The sequence below is a fragment of the Falco rusticolus genome, chromosome 16 (genome assembly GCF_015220075.1).
Source record: "Falco rusticolus isolate bFalRus1 chromosome 16, bFalRus1.pri, whole genome shotgun sequence".
Classification (NCBI taxonomy): domain Eukaryota; kingdom Metazoa; phylum Chordata; class Aves; order Falconiformes; family Falconidae; genus Falco; species Falco rusticolus.
In genome coordinates, this window is record NC_051202.1 from 1,876,338 (window position 1) to 1,900,915 (window position 24,578).

The 24,578-nt window shown below is 46.7% G+C and overlaps 1 protein-coding gene across 4 annotated transcripts in view; it reads left to right on the forward strand.

The window, feature by feature from the left end:
* Positions 1-24,578, forward strand: part of DIXDC1 (DIX domain containing 1) — a 39,398-nt gene that overhangs the window by 8,323 nt on the left and 6,497 nt on the right. For 3 of the 4 annotated variants that reach the window (XM_037409905.1, XM_037409903.1, XM_037409904.1), the window contains exons 2-17: positions 4,497-4,626; positions 5,251-5,376; positions 7,140-7,389; positions 8,611-8,718; positions 14,512-14,624; positions 16,170-16,318; positions 19,449-19,538; positions 19,645-19,698; positions 20,631-20,681; positions 21,729-21,833; positions 22,364-22,417; positions 22,972-23,064; positions 23,159-23,230; positions 23,925-24,011; positions 24,180-24,341; positions 24,467-24,533. In XM_037409905.1, coding sequence (XP_037265802.1) covers positions 4,497-4,626; positions 5,251-5,376; positions 7,140-7,389; positions 8,611-8,718; positions 14,512-14,624; positions 16,170-16,318; positions 19,449-19,538; positions 19,645-19,698; positions 20,631-20,681; positions 21,729-21,833; positions 22,364-22,417; positions 22,972-23,064; positions 23,159-23,230; positions 23,925-24,011; positions 24,180-24,341; positions 24,467-24,533 — 1,711 coding nt within the window. The other variant, XM_037409907.1, reaches the window with a different exon arrangement.

Here is a 24,578-nt window from a genome sequence, read left to right on the forward strand (position 1 = left end):
TCCACTTTCAGAAAACACTAGATAATGACACTTAATTGTAATTATCAGTAAGAGATTGCAGCCACTGAGAAATAAGTGCTGGCCCTGGAAGGGTGTTTTTCTCCTGCATATCATTGGCACATTGATATGCAATTGAATTGCAAGCCCAAAGTCAATTGAAAGCACAAAGTTCCTGACCTCCAGACAGCTGTTCTACTATAGCCAGTAGGTCCCAGGCACTTCTTCGGGGTATGTGCTGAGTAAGTGATCCAGAGTAAGATCCTGCTCTGAGGTGTGTTGTGCTAACCTGTAATGTCCCAGCAGAAGTCCCTGCAAGTTGGGAAATTCCTTAAAACTGCAGGTGGCCCCTAGTACCTCGCTTTCAAAATCTTTTCCTGCCCTGCAAAGTCTTTCAAGGCTTCCAGAGTGACTTGGATACAAATACCCTACAATGATCTGCCTGGAACTTGGAGCAATCTGAGCTCCAGCTTCCTTCAGGAAAGGGAGTTGCTCTTCCCATTGCAAGGTACAGGTAAACCTCGCCTTTTTTTGGAACACAAAGCTGTGTTAACATAAATAGGATTAAGCTTAACTCCGCCATAATCCTAATAACGTGTGCTCTGCGTAGTAAATCTTAGACCAGGCTGATATGTTTTTCTTCTGAAAATCACGGTTTTGAAAGAAGTATCGGTGCAGGAGTAGAGCAGTGTGAGCCCCATCAGGTCTAAGATTTGGCTGAACAGATGCTCAAACCAAAATGCAGGGAGAAGCAGAAAACTCCTGAGTGCTCAGTGGCTGAAGGAAGAATTATTTGGCTAATTATTCAATTATACTGAAGGAAGAGGATGAGCTAGGTAGAACAATAGTTGCTCCCTCTCTGATTCCTCTCATTTGTACCAAGTTATGAATCAACAAGGGGAAACTCTAGGGATTTGTTCAATCCCTAGCATGAATTTTGGAGCTTCTGTCAGAAGCTGTAGTAGCATAGTTAGAGCACTGGAATCACAGGAATTGGTGTAATAGGTCCCATGGGATCCTTCCCCTCAACTAGAAAGACAAAAGTTAAACAAGAGGAGTGCTAAGAATTTGAGCAGCTGTCAGAGCAGGGGAGCTGAGCGGGTTTGGGGGACAGCTGGGTCCAGCTCCCTCGGCATAAAGGCTCACTCTGCACCCTTTACTTGGTCTGGCTTGGGTTCATCTGCCCTGCCGCTGGGGCTAGTGCTTCTTTTTGCTAATTATTTAGAAGGCACAATATGTAATGTCCTACTCTGTTGTCAGGAAGCAGTGTGGAAGCACAGGGGCGACAGCCGTGGAAAAGGAAAGGAGTACTTTAGAGATGTGTCATCCACCTCTTTATTTGTTCCCAACCTCCTTTCCCTCCTCCTTGGAGCCTTGTTGACTAAGAGGAGCTGAGACTAATGTGGGACTGGATGGGGCACACGTTTGGTTTGAGCTAGGATGCCTGCAGCCGCAAATGGTGATGGAGCATGTGTCTTTCTTGTATTTCTCTGGGCAAGTGGCAAGCACAGGCTGGGTAGCATTTTTGTGGGGTGGAACAGGCTGGGTAGAGCTGCTGTTCTCATGGCAGAATACATCCTAGCAAATCTTCGTTTCCTCTGTGATGGAAGATGATACCTGAAGTACTTTCCAGAATAGATGCCATGAATGATGTCCATCCAAGTAGCAGATCGTATTGCTGTGATAGTACTTCGGGCTGTTCTGTTGTGAAATGAGATACCTGTCTTGGGTCTTAAACAAATGGAATTCTGAGGGAATGAAACAAGAGTTTACTTTTGTTTTTTTATGGGTCTGATGCATTAAACTGAATCTGTGGCCGTGAATTGAGGCCTTGTGCTTGTGTTGGAGGTGTAGGGCTTTAAGGTATCACCCACAGTGTCCTTGTTGTGGCTCAGTTTATGCCAGCTGACAGGCAAGCCACAGAGAGTGGTGAAGCAAAACATTTTTGACTCACTAGCTTAAAAATTGCTATTAGGATTTCTGCTGAGCAGCTTGGGGGCTTTGTCCCTTCACGCATTTAACACCACTTTGCCATTTTTAGGCCACTAAACTTTTATATCTGTTCTTTTCTTGGTAAGTTCAGTCACCTGCTCACCTCAGCTGCCAGAAGTGACAGCTTATTCCTTGGGTTTTTAGCTTTGCAGCAATCCAACTCTCTCACTAAAGTCATTAGATCATCTAGTTTTTGGATGCAAAATCAGGAAACGCTGTTCAGTTGAACAGCCTGAACTTCTGCAGGAATATTTTACGCTTAATGGGGAAAAAAAACCCAAAATAACCAACCAAACAACAAAGTAAGGCTGCTAATGAAATGTAAGTTTGCAGTATTACAGCAGCTATTGGTATGAAATCACTTTGTAATGGTGACATCCATATTCCATTGCCACAAAATCCTCCTTTGAATAATCATTGTTAAAAATGTAAACGCACTGGAATTTAGAAGTGACTTTTTCTAATAACAGTGTCAACCTTCTTATACATTTAAGAGATAGGGACTAAAAGTTTGCCAAAAATGCTTTCTTATGAATGCATGAAGAATGTTCAGAGAAAAGAAATAGAAAACAAACTGCTTAGTGAAAGGGGCTGTTCTTTCTTTGAGTGAGAATGGAAGTGTCTGAGTGGAAGAACCATATAGATTCCTATAAAAAGGGCAAATTTCCTGTAGGCTGGAAGAGGCTGTGCCCTTGTGGAATTAGTACAGTATAACAGTTTAGAACTTTGTAAAATGATTTGAAAAATGACAAGGTAGTAAACACAACTGTGATAAGATTATTTTCCTAAATGACACAGACGTCAGGTGGAGTTTTCATGCTGCAGCCCTATTCGGTACATCTTTACTTATCAATGTAGATATTTCTATAATGATGCTGTATTACTATAAACAAACCTACCTCTTTTCTCTGGTACTGATTGGAATAAATTAAAGCTTTATTGAATCTGTGTAATAGAAGCTTGTGGTCTCTCTGGCTCTGGCATTAGACTGTTGTGAGATTGAACCTCAGTGCTGGCATGATCAGTTAAAATCCAATAGCAGGAGGTGAAGTGCTTTTGGCAGCTGGCAAGAGTTACCACTGCTGTTCTGAAAATCAGCGCAGGACCATCAGCTTGTGCAAGAGAGAGAAAGTGAAGGCTTGTAAGTAGAAAATGAAGACCTCTGAAACTGGGTAGACAAAACTGACGTGCATCATTGCCATTACAGCCAAAGAAGAGCATGCAGACCCCATCCACGTGGCAGGCCAAGTCTGTTCCAGCAAGCATGCATCAAATCTGTCACTTCTGCTTCCTTTTTTCAAAAGCCATCAAGCAGTCCCCCAAGCTCAGCTCTGTTCTGCTCCCCAGCTCGCTGCTTTCTGAACCAGCAGACCGAGCCACGGTGTGATTAAAGTTGGATTTCCTATGTCAGGTTAATTAAGAGTGAAGCTGTGATCTAGATTGTGACTTTGATGGGCTGTAAAAGCATAAACTCCGACACTGCTGAGATAATATGGAATGCAGACTTAAAACCTGCTGCATTGGCAGAATAATGGGAAGCTTAGTGAAAAGGGAGATAATCCCATAAATGGATCAGTTTGTTTACCCTCTATGTACCACACCAGCCCTGCCCAAAGGGATTTCAGTGGTACCGGTGCTCCTACTAGCTGAGGAAGGGGGGGAGGAAGGGAAAGGTCATCATGTGAATCAGCTCTTCACCTTTCAGTCCCCTGTGCCAGATGGGTCCTCACACTGACCAGAAGCCTGAGTTTGTTTCCCTGGTCTTGCCCTTGTAGCAACATACACAATTCTGTGAAGCATTATCCAGTATGCCCTCTGGAAAGGCAGTGCTGCTTGCTCTCGGGTCTTGCAGGTGTTAAGTGCTGTGGTAAGCACAGAGAAATAGAAATTGGGCCATTAGAAATGCTGATGCAGCTCCAATTAAACGAAGGGGGCTGTACAACAGGGTGTCTCTTCCCTGCTGCATGAACTGTTACAAGTGAGCCATGCTGGGGGTGTTAAGGAGGGAAGGCTGTTGTCCCTTCCAGGAAATCAGTCCTGGTTGTTTCTCATAATAGATGGCATAGTTTAAAGAGAAATAACACAGGGTTTCTTGCTTCTGCACTGTGGGTTTTCTACTTCCTGGATATATGGAAGAAAACAGTGTGCACGGGACACAAAATGCTGTGAGTGAACCAATTCTGGCACCGAAAATAAGGGGAAGACAGCATTGGTTTGGCACCAATTAGATTAAATGTAATGTAAAGCTATCTTCTCAGCTGTGCTTAGATGATGACTCCTGTCCTGCTGCCTGCTTGCTTTTCCTGCCCTGGCATGGAGCGAGCTGCACCACGGTGTGCAGTGATGTCAGTTAGCGCTCAGCAGGCTTTGGGATGAGACCACCAGTGTTTGTTTTCAAGGGCAAAAGACAATGAGATCTGTGAAGATGGAGGAGAAAAATGAGAGCTATGCAACTCTCCCCTGAAATGGCAGTGACGTGTTGTAAATGTTTTGTTTTCTATTTTCAGCAACAACTACAGGCATATGTGGCCTGGGTGAATTCCCAGCTGAAGAAGAAGCCAACAATAAAGCCAGTCCAAGACCTGAGACAGGATCTCCGAGATGGAGTCATTCTTGCTTTGCTTATTGAGATTGTAGGTCAGTAATGCCATATGGCACTATTTTTCATCTTGTAGTTTCAGATCTTGTTTAGAGGAGGGTGGCCTTGGCTCTGACATCTGTCGGGCATGCTGGCAGATGTTTATGACGGTGTCAGAGCTTGTGGGGGGAAAGGAGTGACTTTAAAAGAAAACAATCACGAAACAAATCATAGATGCAGTTCTATTAAAGCCTTATGTTTTAGCAGACAGTTGCAACAGACATGGTAAAAACGTGTCAAGGACGATATTAATTCCCACGAGGCTGGAATGGAGTTAAGAAAGGGTTTACCTTGTAGAGGAATGGTGTTAGTGTGTGGCATTTTTGGAAGAGTGACCTGCTTGCTGAGATACTCCCTTCTTCCCAGGCCCAACTTCTAATTTTCTCTACCCTCGAAGCAGTGCAGGGGGACAGGGAACGGGGTTTGTAGTCAGTTCATGTAAACCCAATACAGTCTGCAACCTGTTATTCCTGGTACTGGATGCCTTGTAAACATGACAAAAGCTATGCATGCCTTTTGAAGTACCCAGACAAGAGATAAGATCAGGCCCTACACCTACAGCCATTCCTGTGAAAGCACCAAGCTATTCAGTTCTTCTTTAACAAAGTTTTTTCACTCTTTAGCTGGTGAGAAGTTGAATGGCATTCAGGTCAACCCCAGCAGCCAGCAGGAAAAGAGGGAAAATGTGGAAAAAGTCTTAGACTTTGTGGCATCCAAAAAGATCCGCATGCATCAGACATCAGCAAAAGGTATGTGCTCCTGGTGGTCGCCACAGATGATTTTATCTGTTGTAGGCCTGTTTCTGTCTTTGTTTAGTATCAAACAGAAAATGTGTTTGTGGGGGAGTTGCAGGTTTCTTCCTCAGATGGTTTAATAACAGGTTTTGGGTTGAATGATACTGTGTTCTTGACTGCTTTTGGTTGAATGATACTGTGTTCTTGACTGCTTTTGGTAGCAGCACAGTGCACAGAAACAAAAATGCCTTTTCTTCTGCTGCTGGGCAGTCAGAAGATGAAGTAATGGTGTAATAAAGAATACAGACTCAGAATCTTTCACTAAAAAGACGTACAAACCTGCTACTGCAAAATGAGACATGGGAAAAATATTTCTGGTCCACTGGAAGCCTGTGATACTGTTTCACGTGACTTGTAAACAGGGAGGAGACCCAGTATGCTAAATCACATGCCTGTGGCGTGGTTTAGTCAGATACCACGAGGATCGCTGGTGTGCGTGTAGGGCTGTGGGGTACAAGGTGGGCCCTGATCCTTGCTGTTTGCTGCCTGTACTGCGGGGAGGTACAGTTCTGACTGTCTGTGGCCCTTCAGATGAGAAAGAGGGGAAAAATGCTGAGAGAGACTACGTGGAGGGCATGACCCTTGTTAGCAGAAGAGTACAAGCTGCTGGTTTATAGGCCTTGGTGAGAGGCTTAGAATTTAAATATAGAGTAATGAGGACTGTTCCCACAGTACTGCTACTGGCAGATCGGAGGCTGTACTGTTTTTCGGTAGTATTGCAAGTTGTCTGATGAGCGCATGACTATTGAAATGGTACCACTACTGGTAAAAGTCTTACCTAAGCAAAGGTATCAACCTGGATATGCGCTGAAACCGTGTCATGTGGTCATAGGCTACAGGCACAAGACTCTGGGACACATGCTCCAGAGCTCCACTCATAGTTCTGACATTGACTCATTCTAGGACTTGAAATGATTCACACAAACTTCTGGCTTCATGTTCCCCATGAATAAAGCGGAGGCAACAGTCACTGTGACTTACTTTGGCTATTTCTAATTTTTCAGATACTAAAGCAAGTAATAACCAGCCTTCATGCCTCCAGCACTTTTTTTTTTTTAGGCTGCTTCTGATATATTTGGAAACTCCATTCCTATTATTTTAATGGACTTTGAGTATCTCAGCTGAATAAATTGTTTTGAGAAATTGTAGTCTGAAAGAATGGCTGATCTTTGCAGTGAACTTGAGATCAGCGTGTGTGAGCTAGTTTGTATGCTGGTGTGATGTTAAAACGGACTAGCTAACTTTTGCAAGGTGCTACAAACAGTTGATGGCACAGGATGCTATTGCTAAAGAAATGCATTGCTGTTCTCTGGTCTTTAGCATTTAAAAAAAAAAAAAAAAAGGCAGCAAATTCCATGCGCTAATTAAAGGACTGCTGGGTACAGTGTTAGTCTTCAGTGACTGCTGTACTTTCCCAGTGAGTGTTCAGTAATTATCATGTGCTGTCATGTATCCTGCTGGATTGTTAGCTGGAAATGGCCTTAAAGGGAAGGCTCAGGTCTGTTTGGAGCATCAACATTTGTGATCAGTCAGTTTGTTGCTTTGTACAAAACAAGCAGAGCTAAGCACCAGTGCTGCAATGCAGTCCTTTTTACATGGTCCTCACTTACTGGCGTGGTCCTGTTGGGTTTAATTATTTTCATGCTTGTTGGTGAGATACAGCTGTGGTGGGACTTCATGGTAATGGCATTGTCCTTGGCTTTATTTGCATTTTGCAGATATTGTTGATGGGAACTTGAAATCTATCATGAGGTTGATCCTGGCCTTAGCTGCTCACTTCAAACCAGGCTCCGGGAGAGGGATGAACCACAGCCCTGCTGGCACGGTGGGGAAGAGCCTCTCAGCATCCTCCGCCAGCCACAGGCCTCGCTCAGCCGCTGCTGTGGCCCAAGGGGCGGTGGCTGCTCTGGCAGATGTTCGTCAAGATGTCTTGCAATCCGGCCGGGATGTTTTCCGGCACAGACAGAGGTAATGAGTTTTCCCTGATTATGTGAGGTCGGGTTATGTTAGCAGATGGACGCAGTTTCTTTTTAAAATAGGTGCCACTTTATCCTGACAATTCCTGGCGTAAGGTAGCTCTTCTGTTGTGCAAACAGAGACAAACTGCTACTCTCTCACCAAAACCTAAATCGATAGTGGCCTAACAAAGGGGAGTACTGACCTAGCCTGGCTGCCTCGTGATGAAGACTGCAGGCTTTTTTTTTCTCGAGTTTTTCAGCAAAATAACTGCTGGGTCTGTGTTATGTCACTGGAAAAGAACAGTTCGTTACGGCCAAGCCAGAGGGAACTCTGCTGCCCTATTTTCCCCATTTCATGCTCCGCACAGTGCCCTTTCATGGTGCTGTCTACTTGGAGACATTCTCATTTCAAGCAAAACAGAAGTAAGGTCTTAACTGCAGGTACTGGTTATAGATCCGGGAGCGGTAACTTTCCGAACTGAGGTGCTGGGGATGTTGAGGAAGGCAAAACGGACTTGTACGGTGCCGTTCACCCCAGCGCTGTGCCTGCTGCCGTAGAGGCAGGTGCAGCGTTGTGTGCCGTTAACCGGCTGATGCAGCCTACCCTGTAAGCGGAGGAGTTCTGGTGATAATGAAGGGAGATGATCCGTGTGCAGAAGGGGCATGTCATTCTGAAAAGCACATTTAACACTTGCAAAAGGTGCTATGTGGATTATAATAATAATAGTAATGACATTTAAATGGAAGCCAGATGGTGGTCTATTGAGGGTTTAATTTACACAGCTGAAGGTCATTTGCCCATATTATATTGGCTCAAGGGAATACCCATAAAGCAATTTGGAAATGAGGTTGAAAAGGTGTATTTTGCTGAAAAAGTAAATGTTAAAGGTTTCTCTTGCAAAGGCCTTGGGCCAGGAGTTCTTCAGAAAATCCAGCCCTTGTGCTATTTGCAAATTCCGTTCTTTTCCTTGCTTTCCCAGAGCTTTTGTAGTTTTCTAATCACAGAATTAGGGATGAGTTTACAAGGGGGGGCTGTTTGCCTGTGTTACGGTCACACCAAGAAGCTGGGATGGAGCTCCCTGATAGGAGAATTCTCTTAATTGGCAGCTTTCTAGCTGTTCCCTCTTCTTACCTTCCTTTCATTAGCTTTCCTACCCTCCCTTTTGGAGACAAGAACAATTTCTGCTTCTATCAGGTGAGGCTTCCCTCATTCTAAGATTATTATCTCCAGAAATAGCAGCATGGATGAGGAGATTGAAAACCCCTACTGGAGTGTCCGGGCACTGGTGCAGCAGTATGAAGGGCAGCAGAACATGCCACTGGAGTCCCACTCTTCCAGGTAAGGAATTTCATTGCCAAGATGTGTCCTCTCATGGTCCTTTGCCTGACATTCCCGTGCCCTGTCTTATCACTGTGATCTGGTTAGCTCTGATAGAAAAGAGGATTCCCAGTGTATAGTCTCCTGCCTGATCTGGAGAACGAAGCCTCAGGAACCAGCATGAAGCAGTGGTTTACTGCCGTTTCTCCCACAGATACAAATCGATGTAATTTATGATGTGATTGCACAGATAAGAGCTAGGAGCTTCTGAGTTACAGTCATCTAAATCTCTGGGGTGTCCCTCAGTGAGACCAGGGGGATAGGATGAGGAAAGACACAGCCAAAGATTTGACAGGGAACCTGAATGTACAGGTGGAGCCTTTTGAGAGAGTGCTGACTTGAGGGATGCTGAAATGGAATTTGTGGCCTGTTTCACAGAAAGGAATGTCTGCGAAGGAATCTTCACAGACAGAGTAGCTAGGGTGCAAGGGATGGACATTCCAGAGCTGATGGAAAAGGTGTGGAGGAAAGGAACTTAAACCAACAAACCTCATTCCCTGCAGAGAGATGGAGGTGAGGGGGCATGTGCATTTGAACAGCGGTTACAGGAACACACCAGACCTTACGCTGGTCCTGGGGGGGATCTGCCGCTGTGTCTTCATTGCTGTTGTGCCCTCATCCATCACCTTTAACTATCTCTAGATTTACAGTTATCTAATTTACCCTTCCATCCCCCAGACTTTCACCTTCAATCTAAATTGCAGCATTTAATTGTTTTACTGAAAAGTCTCCTGCGTCCTGCTGTGAAGCCTGGAAGTCAGAGTTCAGTGCGGTTTCTGTTGGAGGTGACTTTCCCCTTTGCAGCAGGGCTTGGATCCTGAGGAGTACGTGCTCTCTGCTACAGCCCACAGCCTTGACTGGGGTTCTTGACTGCGCAAGTTAAGCAAGGTCAAACTGGTGCAACTGGAGGCTTCCTAAGGAAGTGGGACCTGCAGAAACGGGATCGGTTAGAATGGCAGCACGTAATGTTTTCAGGAGGTGCCGCAGCTTGCAGCTGTGAACCTGAGTCACGTGTGCCACTTACAACGCATCAGGCTGGCACCTTACAAACTTTTCTTACTACCTTTTGCTTTGGGGCAGAAGTCAAAACTCTCACCCCAGTTTGCCTGAGCAGTGGACGGGAGAGGGAAGACACGTGGCTGTGTGGTTTGTTTTCATACGTGTAGGAGAGACAATGTAGCTGAAGGGGCTTTTTAAGAAAAACTGTACTACAGGGAGCTGTTCCAGGGTGGATAGCTTCACAGTAAGGACAGCATTTCCCTTTTTCCCTAGAGAGTGTGAAACTAGCTTGAAGACAAAGGACTGTTAACTGAACATACTAGATCTCCCTCTGGATACGATGCCTTGCTCCATTTAATATCCTCTGGAACAGATTAAGAGGGCAGAGCTGCAGCTCTGACTCACAATTCCCTGTCCTCACTGGAAGTCCCAGCTCTGCTTTGTTGTTTCCTTGTCCTGCCTGGGCTGCTCCCTGAGAGTGCCTCAGCTGCCCTCCTTCCCCGTGTCATGTCCATCCATCCATCCCCACAATCTGTGCAGGAGTGAGGAGGTTCATTTTCCTAGGACAGATTGCCACTGGCAGTTTCTCAGCAGGTGGGGATGTCTCCAGGATTTCTCAGGCCACTTTTGGTGCTCCATAGCACAGAGACACCTCCGTGTACCTAAGAATTAGCGTTGCTTGGCCCAACAGAGGGGGAAAAAAATACGATAGTTTATACTTATTCCCAGCATTTGCTGTGTATCATAGTGAGGTGGTGTTTATAAATACAAGCATACACATTTGGAAGAGTGTGGGAACTCCATGCGAGCCAGTATTGGACCACTGCCTCCACATGATGTCAGCAGAGTGTACTTTTGAAGCTGTCATTCCGGGGGAGATGTAAAAATTCTGGTCTTGGCAACTGGATTTCATGGCTAACGTCACAGGACTTTGGTGTTAACTCTTGAACCGTGGTCTCAGTAGGACAGCAAGTGAGACATGCTGTTCCCTCCACTCGTTCCTCAGTTTAAGGTCGCTGTAGTATTTTATGTGTGCTCTTCTACCCTCTAACGGATTGTCAGACAACTGCTGTTCGCTCATATGTGGCTGCATTCTGGTGGTAAATGAAAATTTCTCTGCACATCTTAAATCACTTTCTCTTGTGTTTTTTTGTGTTTCCCATGAAGTCATGAGATCTCTTACCATATGGTAATGGTGATACTGCTGTTGACAGGACATAATATGGTGAGAATCTTTACATAAGTGATCAGCGATCTACCCAAAGAAATTGGGAGCAATCTGACCTCCAGCTCCTGGGGATGTCTTCTGCTGATGCCGGGCTTCATGATGAAAACAAGATGCTTGTTTCTCTTTCCTTCCAGAGAGAAATGTTCTAGCTTAGTTATGAGAACTGGCTGGGAGAAACAAGCCACTTTTTTTTTTTTTTTCTTTATTAGTGATAGATGTGGTTATTAGCTGCAGCCACCCCCCTCCATCTAATTGTGCTGTTGTCTTGTCTGTCCCAGGGCAGCATTCCCTGCCTAGCATCAGCTCGTTTCTGCATTAACTCTTCAGTAAAAGAGCTCACAGCCTGAATAACAGAATTCCCAGAGACAAAAGCAAAGGCAATTGAAATGATTCATGGAAAATTTGCCAAAATCAGATGGATTCCCAGGCCACTGAGCCCCTCACCCATCCGTCTCCCTTTCCCCTCCCCTTCCACCAGCCTTCCCTCCCCCACTCTGAGCCAGGCATCTCTGAGAAAAGGCTCTGCCTTGCACAGCCTGTGTGACAGCAGGAGGGAGCAGGAGCTGGAGATAGCAGGGAAGAGGAAGCCGTGCGTGGGGCTGGGAAGTGCTGCATGCCGTCTTCTGAGACCACATCCAAGCCTGGAAGAGCAGGGAACCTACTGCTTGCAGGAGCACCTTCTCTTGGCTGTTTGCTGGCATCTGCAGCAGGTGCTTGGAGTCTAAAGAGGGCAGAATGGGATGAGAAACACCACTGGCAATCCAGATCGCAGTCCTTGCGATGAAAACAACTGGCTGTGCAGCTGACCAAAATGCAGCAGCAAGAGACAAATAACCCGAGAGGAAAACCAGCAAAAGCAAAACCCAGGCTGCAGAATTCCCTGACTCTGGAATCAAATACGTGTGTGTGGGCTGCTGATCTGCCATCTGACAGTTTCTTGCAAAGACCCTGAGGGTTTTTTTTGGTTTTTTTTCTGCTGTGAATCTTCCCGCTAATGCGAAGCAGTCTGGCTTGCAAATATTTCTCCAGTAGTTTGACAGGAGCTGGCGTTTTCTGCACTGAATTCTGAGCAAGTGAAGGGACAAGGCATGCCTGTAGCCAGAATCCCGAGGCTCCCCGGGAAACGGATTCTGTGAGGCGAAAGGTTAAAGTGGGATCATGGGAGGGAAGCAGGTCAAATGGTGAGCAATTGTTGCCATTGTGATTTGAAACAGCAGGGATGGGGTGTTTATTAAAATTATGAGAATTCAGACTTATCACTGGGGCTGTTGCCCTAAAGCCTTGACTCCGCAGGCAGCGGCAACTCTGGGACTCAGTGGAGAAAGGGTATGGGTTAGGAAACCCACTGGTAAAAGGAGTAAAGTGGAACAGTTTGCATCGTAAATTTGTCTTAAATGGCTCTAATTTTCTAGCACTTATTTCTGCATGCTTTAATTGTGAATTGTTATGTACTTTAAAGAACAAATTACATCGGTGGCTATTTCATACTCTTAACAGGTTTGGTGACTGATGCAAAAAACGTAGAAATGTTTCCAGCATTACCTTGATGGCATGATGTATGAGGCAACCTGACCTGTGCTACTGCTTCATCTGACTGCACCTCAGTAGCTCTTTCACTGTTTGGCATGGTGTGAGGGGTGGTCACTGATGTCGTGTGAACCCACTGGCCTTTTGAAAGAGGGGAAACTGTCTGGAAAGGGAACTGTGGACATAAGAATGCCTAAGCAATTATCTGTAAAACAGTCTGTGTTGTGGAGACCTGTCGTGACCACTTAAACGCACCCCCTGCCTCAGCTGGGATCCTTTGTATTTGCTCTGGCTGGGGATCCAGTGCTGAGAGGAGCAGATTTTGGAAGAGGGGATGTTTTTTCACAGGCTCTGTATCCCCTTGGGTTTTGTCCTGCTCGTTCTTCCTTCTAGTTCCCTGCTCTCACCTATCCCCCAGTTTCTCCACCTTCTCACCCAGCAGTTGCTAATATTGTTTTTCTAGGACAGCTCTCATTCTTTCATCTTTTGCCTGGATGTGAAACAGCAATGCACTTCTCAGGGGTCTTATCAGGATGATGGCACATCCCAGTACCAGCTGGGAATACGCAGGGGGAATATCGAGATCTGTTCCTAGAAGGACATCAAATCCCTCTCAGAGTTACTGGGCATGTTAGATCAGCTGGGCTTTCTGCCTGTACCTGTGCTGTCTGAAAGCTCATCCTTTGCTCTGACCCTTATTGTATAATGCAAACCCAACAGTACTCTCTGGGCTCCCAAACAATTATTTTAATTTTATGTTGTGCACCCCTTTGGTGACAGGCAAAAGCAGGGCACCGGTTACAAATGGTGTATACACAATGTGCCTAGTCGGGGATTGCTGTCATGAATTTAGCCCTCCTTTTAAAAAGGATTTACCTTCAGCAAAGCCAGGTGTGCTGGACCCCTGCAACACTCATGCACACCCTGTGTGAGCAGGAAAGAACAGGTACTGTAGCTGTTAGAGGTCCCCATTAGAGGATGCTTATTCTCTCAGTAATTTGCGTTCATCTTTTCCTTAAATATGGTGAAAGTCCATTTAGTCCGGACTATGAAACCTAGACTGCTGATGTGTAATATACACGAGAAGTAGGCCAGCACTGGCTGTGGGAGTGGACCAGACGGGAGCTGCTAGCAAGTCATTTCCATCTCTATTGCAAGGCTTTTCTGATTCTGTGAGAGGGCTGTGGAATATGGAGCAGCAGTGCTACGAACATGCAGAAGGCGAGCTGTTGAAGCCTCTTATTTTTCTGAACCTATTATATTATTTCCACACTGTTTTCTTTTTGTTCTCTGTCCTTTGTTTCTGGGTTGGAGAGAATGAAAAATTAACTCCTGCTCACATTTGCAAGGATTAGTTCCTGCGACTTTAGAGGTACATTGAATGGGTCAGTGAGCTTCAGCCACCTTTTGATGTTGTCTGGGTGATGCATTTAGGAAGAATTTCTGAAAAAAGATTCCTTGAACCTCACAGTCAGCTGAGATGGCTCCAGTGAAAATATGTGGGTACTTTCAAGAAGTTTTAACCTAAGAACATGAGTGGTATCTGACTTTCAGAAATATTTTGCCCTTGGAATTTCAAGTTAGTGAAGTGATGCTTCTGAAAGCCAGAGCAAGAGAGGAAGCAAGCCAGGGTGGCTTTTTGTTCAGTTTGCAGTATGAACATAAGGCTCGTGGTAAAATGCTTCTGAGCAGACCTTCAGCAGAGTGTGGTCTTACCCCTGTGTGACCATCTGTGAATTCTGTGGTGGCAGTTTCAAACAATTTCTGTTAGGGAAATTAAGAGATACACACTGTACTACTTACCAGTTAGCCTGCTATGACACTGATGTAGAGGGATGGAACAGTTACATGCCTGGTTTGGTTTGTTCATGGCTTCTCCAGTATGCAGAGAATTCTTAGTTTCAACAAGCCTGCCTGCATATTCACTGCATATTCACTTTTATCTGAGATGAGGATGGCGCTGATCAGCACTAGAAGTAACTTTCTCCTCTCATCTGCAGTCTTGCATCGCCCAGTCCTATCCACAGTGTGAAAAGTGAATCCACTGTAGCCCCGTCAGAAGAGAAGGAAAGGCTTGTGATCATCCACACTGAAGAAACAGAAACTAAAACAGGTAACTTGCAAATAATGCTTTACAGCTCATGCTTTCGTTGGGATTGGTTTGGATCATAAACTTGCTGAAAAGTTCCCCAGTGACTGAAATGAATGAAGAAAATGTGATACTGACTAAATCCCAGAAGTTTTAATGCTACAATAATCAATATTGCAATGTCTGTGAGGCTTGCAAAATAATGCTTGGGAAATAATAAACCCTGGACCCTCTGGAGAAGGATTAAGGGTCGTATATAATTTCCATTGCAGGCTGAATGCTTTCATCACAGCCTCATTGGGCCATGTTGAAAAAAAATATTTGAAATTCTCTTAAAGGAAGAGTCTGTGTGAGTTCATCAAGCCCATGATGCATTTGTGAGTTCGTCAAGCCCATTGACTTTGTGTGTTTACAGCACCTCTGTACATAGGTTGAGTGGCTCTTTGCAAGGAGTTGAACAGTTGTAGTATTGTTGTGTTTGCATTGGGAAGACGCTGTGGTATTACCATAAGTGCCCTGTGATATGATCAGTTTACACTTAAAATTTTCATGCAGATTGAAGGACAGGTTTTCAAATAAGTTCCTGAAGTGATTTAATTTGTTTCTTTTCCTTCTCAGGAATGCAGTCTAATAATAACTCTTCCTGGTTAGCATCCTTCCCAAGAGCAAATGACAGAGAAGCTCTCCTGGGAAATGCTTTGCTGCCTCAGCCAGTGTAGTTATGCTTCAGTGCTCCTTTGAAAGTATTTGACAGACTTTCTCAGCAGCTGGAGTAGCTGGCAGGCTGTGACTCTTCCTTAAATTGCTAGCAGTCCTGCATCTGCTTGCTGCCCATACAGCAGGATATTGCACCTCCATGTCTACAGATGCACAGCAGCTTGTGTTGGCCAATTTCACTTTTGCTCAACCACCTAACAAGCACTGCTATCATTATGCCTCACCAAACCTCGTCCCTCCTTAGGGAAGAAAAAAACCCATAAAATCTACATTCCTGGACCAGCCAGTGGATGACAGTTAAGCAGCAATCCAGTTTATGCTGTGGGGATCAGAAGAACCATGCAAGGCTATTAACTTGCTGTTAAGAGTCTTTTTTTTTTCAGAATTATATATTTTGTTCACCCTGAGAAAGCCATGTTGTCTGACAAGTCAACTACTGTTTAATGTTGCCTTCAGTGGGTCCCTGGTGCACTCCCCAACACAAAGACATGCTCTTCACTGCATCCCACAGTTGCTTTTCTGCCCTTAGGTGTTTTCTACCACATGTGGTGCAGTGCATTGTCCTCTGTGATGCGCTTTGAAATCTTCAGTACTGAGGAATCAGATGCAGCAAAGTTAACAAAGGGGAAGGATGCTTATCTTTGATATATGTGTATGCAGGAAAGCTCCCTTTGCGTAAATCCTTGAGATTAGACAGGACATCACACCTGTGGCAGCTACCTTGATACCAGCTGGAAGACGCGCTGGTTTGTTATGACAGCTAGTGTGGACTCTAGGCAATTGCTGTGTGGTGCAAGTCTTTTTTTGACTCCTCTGTCTGTCATGACCACATTCAGCTGCTCTCTCTTCCAGAAGAGACAGAACCTCATTTCCAACCTGAGTGGCAAGCAGGGAACCCTGGGTCATATTTGGAGAACTCATGGGAGGAGCAGCTTTTGGAACAACAGGACCATTTGGAAAAGGAGATGGAGGAAGCAAAGAAGATGATTTCAGGTTTGCAGGTAATAGATTTTCTTCTTAGCCAGCATCCCTTCCACATGCTTATATTTTCCCACCAACTGTAGTTGGAAGACGGGTTATCTTGCAGCTGAGACACTGGCCGCAACTCTCAGGAGGGTTGAACAAGAGTCCTGGCCCAGTGAGGTCTCCTGGGGTGATTGTGCAAGAAGTCAGTTGGTGTCTTGAGTCGCCTCTGTTAAATATGGACAGTGGCTCCTCCCTGAGTCTCACCCTGTGGGCTGAGTCCCTTGAGAGGAGAGCTCCTCAGGAATGAGGAAGTATTTCTGATCTGTGTTGGGCTTCACTGCAGCCAGTGAAGACCTTCTCCAGCAGCAGAATGCTCCTAACAAAGTGCTCCGACATCTTCCTTTCTGGCAACGTTTAGGCTCTCTTGGCTCCTGCAGTTGTGATTTGGTGCTTGTCACCTTTTCCAGAACGGAGAATGCCCAAACCGTCCTTTTCCAACATCCCAGATGCAATTTAAAGACAGCTGGATCCAGCCACAGTCCTGCTTGGGTCAGGGTATGCCTGTCCCCCACCAGGGTAGCATGTTTAAATCAAGAGAGTCCAGGGAAGGAGGAAAGGTGGCTGCAACTTCCCCAGCCCCAGTATTTTTACCAAGGTTTCAGGGAAAGGATCTGTGCAATTCAGACACAACCTTTTGTTTTTCTTAGCTCAGTTTTTTCCAAAACTCGGTGTTGACATGATTTGAGCCTCTTACTCAGGAGGGAGAGACAGGGGTGTGGAAAGAGCAAGGAAGATTATATTGCTATGAAAACTGAAGATCAGTGATACTCACTACTAGTAATTTAAGGGGACTGTGAGAGGGCAAAGGGCACGCTGAATGCACCGAAGAATGGAGCCACTGTAGAGAATCTAAAACAAAGTCCGTGTTTAGAAGGCGATTTAGAAGGAGATTATGTCTGTGTTGTCTTTTGGTTGGAGTCCAGATCCTAGCTGGGTTCCTTGGCTTGGTTCCCTGTCCTGTGATGCTGTGCTAACTCCTGTATGTGGTGTCACTGTGCAAAGCATGTATGTTACTGTGCAAAATGGTAAAGATGCAGCAGTGTTTTCCCACGTGCTGGGTCTGGGACTCCCCTTCACCAGGGCACTTAGCAGCCTGCAGATTTCGTTAGCAGCTTTAGAGAACAGAGCAGTGTTTCTGTGATTTGTGATCGGAAGTAATGCAGAGAGACAAGGAATGTCAGGAAATCAATCAGGATTCACAGAGCTGATCAGGGGTCACACAGGCTTGCATCAGTCTTTCTGTGAGCTAGGCTGAACTATAATATTTGGCACATTCTCTACACAACATTTTTTGTTGGTGGGACCTTTTCCTTGCTGCCCTGTTCCAGTCTCTCCCTGACCAAATGACCCTCAGCCCAATGTGTTTGACTCTGCATGGGGAGTAGAGCCCCTGATCCATATGGTAAAGACCCTGAACTCTCTCAGGAATATTCCTTTCTGTTTGTGCTGGGAACCATACTGGCTTTGAATTGTAAATATTTATGTGCCAGTAAACAAAGCAGAGATTGTGTGAGAAGCATAGGCAGCCGGACAGAGGGTGGGGTGTGGGCGGGCGGGCACTTTCCCTGTGGATAATGGGCAGGAAACAAAAGACTCACAAAAAAAACCCACAAACCCACACACGAAAAAAACCAAACCACCCAAAGCTTGGTTCACTGGTAAAATCGGTTGTATTATGTGCCCGCTGGGAGCCCGGAGAGGCGGCACTGGAGAGACTGGCATGTCCTGTTCCTCCAGCCCTGGCCCCATGATTCAGGAGCCAGGGTGAGCAGCTGGCATTGCTTCCCCCTCATCCCCTGGGAATAGAAAGCGGCAGCTGATGTTGCTAGCCAAGAAATTGGATTTGATTAATTGATTTTCCCCCTCTTGCTCAATATTTAAGAGCCTCCTGTTCATGAGAGTTTGATTGAAATATCAGAGGCCTAATGTACGTATACCCCATAAGATGCCAAAACCATGGCAGCTTTTTATGTTCCTGTGTGATTCCTGCTTGAGTGTCCAGCTGGGAGGACTTTGGGATGCGCTCAGAAAACAGTTTTCCAAAGAGTTTTTGCCTTAACTGAAAACAGATTGCTGTTTGCTATTCATCAGCAGCTGCAGTTCCTTGGTGGAAGGTTCTCTCAGCAGGTAGAACCCAACCTGTCGGTCTTGAGGTCTTTTGGGGCTGAACTGGAGTATTACTGCAGATGTGGTGTTATTTAATTTTTAGCCATGGAGTTCGAACAGAAATAAACTAAAAGCTAACTGAAAGGCATGACTCTTCCCAGTGTGTCCAGTTTTATGCAACATCCTGGCACGTACCAAGTGCCCCGAGTCCTGGAAGAGAAAGGTCAATGTGAAAACCAGCAGCTGGAGCAAACCGCTGTGGTATGTCCTGGTGGAGATCTGGCCGAGCCCTGCTAGCCACACATCCTACAGCGAGCACTCTTCCCTCCTTCGGGCTGGATTCAGTCTACTGTGGGGATTCTGGCATCTTCCTGCAGACATCTGGGCTACCTTGGAGCTGCTGAAGGAGTTAATGTTCTAGTAGCCTTCCTAAAGCACAGGGCATAGCTTAAGATTTTCACTCTGTGGGTGAGGGCTCTTCCCTCCCTTGGCCAACAGTTTGAAGTGTGTCTCAGTCTTGTTGCGTGCAGAACAGAGTTAGGCTTCCCTGAACATCCTGGTTTTAAAGTCGTTCGTAGACATGTTGTTTGGAGAACAGCTTCTTTCAGCAGGGGACACTTCGGTCTCCCTCCAGAAGAGAAGCCTTGCAACATAAACCAGGTTCAGTCTCTGCTTTAGACTTCAAACCTGTCACTGCAATGAGGGCTACCCTTGGACTGAAGCCTGGGACAGACTTCAGTCCCTGAAAATCTGAGGAGTTGTCCTTGTTTGGTGTCTTTCTGCAGGGAAGAATATTGGCTGACAGATAACCTCTGGGAGAGCTTTTTCAGGAGATAAATCTTCCTGTTTATTCCTGAAAAATTCCACGTGTTTTTGAGGGGGATAAGTCAGCAGAAATGGAAAATGAAACTTTAGAGACTGTTAGCCAGGGCTGCAGCTAGCCTATTTTCCTTCAAAACCCCTGAAGAAGAGATTATTTTTTTTCCTTCATCTTCCCAGGCTTTATTGCTCAATGGGTCTTTGCCTGAGGATGAGCAGGAAGGGTCCTTTGAACTTTGTGAACGTGGAGCCTGCCCTGAGGAACAGCTGGTGAGCACATTGCTGTACCTACACTCCTCTGATCAAGCTGCCCTTTGCAGTGTTCTGCCACAAGCAGGTGTCTTGCACAATAATAACCATGGTATTTTATGCTCAGATCATAATCCGAAGTCGCCTGGACCAGAGTGTGGAAGAAAATCAAGACCTAAAGGTTAGAGGGGCACAGATGAAGGGGAAAGAGAGGGTTTGGGTCAAGAGATCTTTGCAGACTCTGCTGTAGTTTAATTTTTTTTTGGGGGGGGGGGATGGAGGGGGTGGAGATGGGGATGGGGACAGGTACAGATACGGATGGGGTGGGGAGGTGGACAGCACAACTGAAGACATGGGGTTATGCTGTGTTAGGGCTCCAGCTGTGTTCCCATACTCTGCTGTTTGGGATCTCCATCCCTGCAGGAGTATGGTTATCTACTTCCCTGAGACCAGAATTCATTGACCTGGAGAGCACTTGGCTGGAAAGTGTTTATTGTATCCATATTGGCAGTTAATAAGAGTTTGTGGGATAGTACCAGAAAAATATATGCTGCCTCCCCACTTTGCCTCAAGCCAATACTGGTAAAGTCAGTTGCTGGTAAAAGAAATATCTTAAGTGCTACTGGAATTCAAATAAGCCCTGAAATCGATTCTTCCTGTGTGCTGGAGAGATCCAGGTTTACTAGCTTCTCAAAACTTTATCCAGGACAGCTGTTAAGTTTCTAGCCATGTCTGAAAACAAGCTTTCAAGTAGGAAATAAATGCAGCTAAGAAGAACCTGCCCTGTCATGCCTGCCTTAGTTCAGCTTTCTGCTGATGCTGGCTCCGGGACCAGTTCTGATGCTGGGAGAGAAGTATTTGACATTGCCCTGAAGGACAGATTTGGGGGAGCAGGCAATCTTTTTCTCTTATGGCTTTAACAGAAGGGGCTTAGGGAGCTGCTCAACTGTCCTGTCATGTTTGTAACTCATTAAAATGGCTCAGGGCCTGACGTGCTCTTTGATCATTGGGGAAAAAGCGGGATGTGCTTTCTTCTGAAGCAGGTGCCTGGGGGCTTGGGCTGATTCTGAAAGGGTGACAAGATGCTGTTTAATCAAACTGTTGCATTTACAGAAGGAGCTATTGAAATACAAACAAGAAGCTCGAAACCTACAGGGAATAAAGGTGAGTACAGGGGCACTTCATCACATATAAATAGTAAAGCTTTAGTCAGCAGCAGCCGTACACCTCGGAGGAATCTCGTGTTGTGGAGGCAGTTGTATTAGGGGACTCGGAGGTGGGTGTTCCTGTGGTCTGGGTCTGGGGACTGGCTGCAGTTAAGGCAGGCACAAGGAGTGAGGTCTCCCAGGTTCTGTTTCTGTCTGTAGGATTGTGGCCAGATGTCCCCACTTGTGTCTGTTTCTCCTAAACAAAATATGAGGCATAGGATGCCCGCTTGGTTCTCATGGCTCTTCCCTCCCCTCCTTGAGGTGCGCGCAGTAGGATTGCCCCAGTGAACTCAATCTTGGCAGCAGAGGAAGGAGCACGGGGGTATCCTTGTCCCCTTCAGCTGCAGCATTTTTCACAACTTTGGCTCCTGTTGGCTCAGTTTCTCCCTCTGGAGTTCTGAACACTAATCATCTACTCCTGAGCAGAACGTATTTTTAGAGCTGCCTGTCAGGCTCCAGTGAAGGAAGCAAACAGCAGTAGCTGGCCAAGGTGGAGCCCTCGGTTTCTGCGTAACACTGAGTGAAAGGTGCAGAATTAGTCCTGACTTCGGCCTCTTCAGAGAGGATTTCGTTGCACAATTAGGTCACACTGAGAGCTTAAGTTTCCTTGTGTCCTTGGCTGACACTGGCCTCTTTCTGCCCTCTGGATGCTGCAGACACTAGCTGTCAGCCACCGAAGCGACCCCCCAAAGACACTGCTGTTTTCAGGCAAGTTGTTGGGCTGCTTCTGGAGCAGGAAGTTCAGGTAGAAGCACAGAAATCCCTTCGTCCCAGGTGGCTAAGATGTTGGCAGGGAAATCTCTCTTGGGTAAGAGAAAGGCAGAAGAGCTGAGAGCCCGTGGGGCAGATGTCTACATACCTCCTGCTCTCTTGGGCCCTTGGCAACCCTTCAGCCCTGTGAGTGGCCCCACTGTCTTATGGCTACTGGTCTGGGTCACTCGCTTCCCAGGGGAGGGTCTCTGCCTCTGTCTTGCACCTTGCTACAGATAACATATTTTCCTAGGATGCTTTACAGCAAAGGCTGGTTCAGCAGGATGCTTCAGTTCTTCAGCTAAAGCAGGAGCTGCTGAGAGCAAACATGGACAAGGAGGAGCTGCACAACCAGAACGTGAGTCATTGTGCTGCTGAAGGTTAGATTATTTTGGAAGGAGGTTGGTGGCCCAGAGGGCTCCAGCAGCCACAGGGTGGGGTTGCTGGTTACAGCATAGTTCTTGAGGTCATGGGATAGTGAACTCCTAGTGAAGGTCTCTGCGTAGTGAAAACTGCACACAGGCTACTAGCAGCTGTGAGACTCGCTGGAGTTTCCTGTTCTTCGCTCCCGCTTCCTGTCCTCCAAGACCTTCAGCTGAAACAGGGAGCGGCTTCCCATGATGTTTTCAGCACAGTTGTGTTCTTCCTTCTTCTTTGCGCTCCCTGGGTCAGCAAGTGGCACTCTGACAGGTGGAGCGGCCATGCAGCGTCTCTGAAGAGAGAAGGGCAAGGAAGGAACCGTCCTGTCCAAAAGGCTGACATCCTTGAACACCAGCTCCCTTGAACTCTGCCGATATTTGGTCTCAGGTCACCCTTTAGCATGAGGGGCAAAGAGGTTGTCACTGATTCTCTAGGAATACCTCCCTCACATCTGTGTTATTTCTGCAGGTTGATCTTCAGAGGAAGGTTGAGGAGAGAAACCGGCTACTGGCAGAGTACAAAGTAATGGAGCCTCTCTTCTCTGGAGGCTTTGCTGGGGGCAGCATCTGGTGGTTCTTCAGTTTGGCGAATGTGACTGCTGTCTCCCTGGCACTCAGTCACCTCTGGGATGTTTGTAACAAGATGGGAGGGGTCAGATGTTCTTTGAGTTCTGCCCACAGCTTTTTATAGTAGACCTTTTATTGTCATGGGGTTTATGTGGTGGCTTGCTGAGTATCTAACACTTGCGGAGAAGCCTACCAGGTGAGGTTGGGTCACCTGATTGTCCACTGATCCCTCAGGAATCTGTTTTCTCTGGGGTGGTGGTCTGGCCTCAGTAGTGGATATTTGCTGGGCAAGGGGGCTCCAGGCAACAACCACCTGACCAACCTGTTTAAAAAAAAAAAAACAAAACTTTGACGCTCAGTTCTAACATCTAGCTAGAAGTACACACATTGTGTAAGTCAGCCTGTAGAGGAACGTGGTGCTGGCAGATGACGTAACCTTCCCTGCCGTGGGAAGATGATTGTGAGCCTTGCTCGCTGTTGTGTTGATTCTCTGTGATTACTGTGTTGCAGAAAGAACTGTGCCAGAAGGACCGGCATTTACAGCAGCATCAGACCAAACTGGATGAAATGCTTAGGCAGCTTTCTGAGGCCAGCTACCAACAGGTATGGAGCTGGTGGGCTGCGCTGGTGCCCTGAGAGCCTGCGCTCACCTTGGTGGCTCAGTTTGTGCTGAGACTTCTACTCGCCCCCCTCACAGGTGGATTTGGAGCGGGAGCTGGAGCACAAAGAGGCCCTGCTAGCTCACTGCATGAAGAGAGAAGCTGAAGAGGTATGGGAAGCCTTGGTTTACACATCAGACTGTTGGAGCAATGTTTCTGTCCAGCACCCTCTAGCTGCCCATCTCCAGAAATCATCCGCTTCGTCCCAGAGCGGCCCGGCTGTGCACTCCCGCTGTCGGTGCCCTAACCAAGGCAGCCAGACCCCACACAGCACCCAGCAGTGAGCACTCTGGCTTAGCCTCTTGTATCAGAATCCTAAGGGATGGAACGGTGAGGGGAGCACAGGAGTGAGAGAAGCCAAGGGTCTCTGGCTTCCAAGCTTCAGCTGTGACCCTGGCTAATGGTTAGACCAGGGCTTAGCGTTCTTACCTCCTCCTTTTCCTGTTGACCCTGGTACTGAGCACTTGGAACTGTCCTGGTGGAAGGAGCACCAGCCTCGCTGCCTGTCTCTGCACAGTGCTGCTCTGAACGCTGGTTGTGCTCACTAGGGCTTGCAGGGCCCTCTGGGGTGTAGCAGCAAAGCCCCTCTTTCTCCCCCTGCATGTGAGGAATCATGTTTGTGCTCTGACCTCGAGGACTGCCTGCACACTCCTTAGTGAGTGTTATTTACCTGGTAGAAGGTGGGAGTTACATCACTGATGTGGAAGGTTTTACATGCCCTCTCGTGATTCTGAAGTGGACAGACTGGGATCTTTGGGGAGGTCCTAACACATCCCTAGTGGCACGTGCATCTTCCCTGAACAGGTGATGGCTTACAGCGGTCACAGCGCTCAGAGCAACGGCTTCCTCCAGACAGCAGCAAAAGGAGCTGCTCCCACAGCCCACCGAGGGGTAAGTGCACCTAAGAGATATTTTCCCAGCCAGGTGCAGATGGGGACTCCAGATATTCTGGAAGCTATTATCTTTTTAAAAGATAATCCCCCTTTCGAAGACTTGTGGCTTCAGATGGGAAAAAAGCTGCCTGGAGTTAGCCTGACTGACTCGTGGTCTCTTGGGCAGACAAATGACTTGCAGCTGGTTCGTGATGCCCTTCGCAGCCTCAGGAACAGTTTCAGTGGCCATGACCCACAGCACCACACCATTGACAGCCTGGAGCAGGGCATCTCCAGCCTGATGGAACGGCTGTACCGCATGGAAACACAGAAGAGGCAAGAGAGAAGGGTAAAGGCTTCCTAGGGCACTTAGCTCTTAACTTCTGCCCCTCACACACAACCCATGGCTAAGCAGCCATGAGAGCTCCAACTGGGCAGTGACACTGTGCTCACTCTTTTGGCTTTGCACCCTAGATACGGGGGAAATCACCGGCAAGCAGAGCAACAAACGAGTGTAGAGACTCCTGGCCTCCCAAATCCAGTAAGTGCCTTTCAACTCCTGCCCTCCCACTACCAAATTCATTGC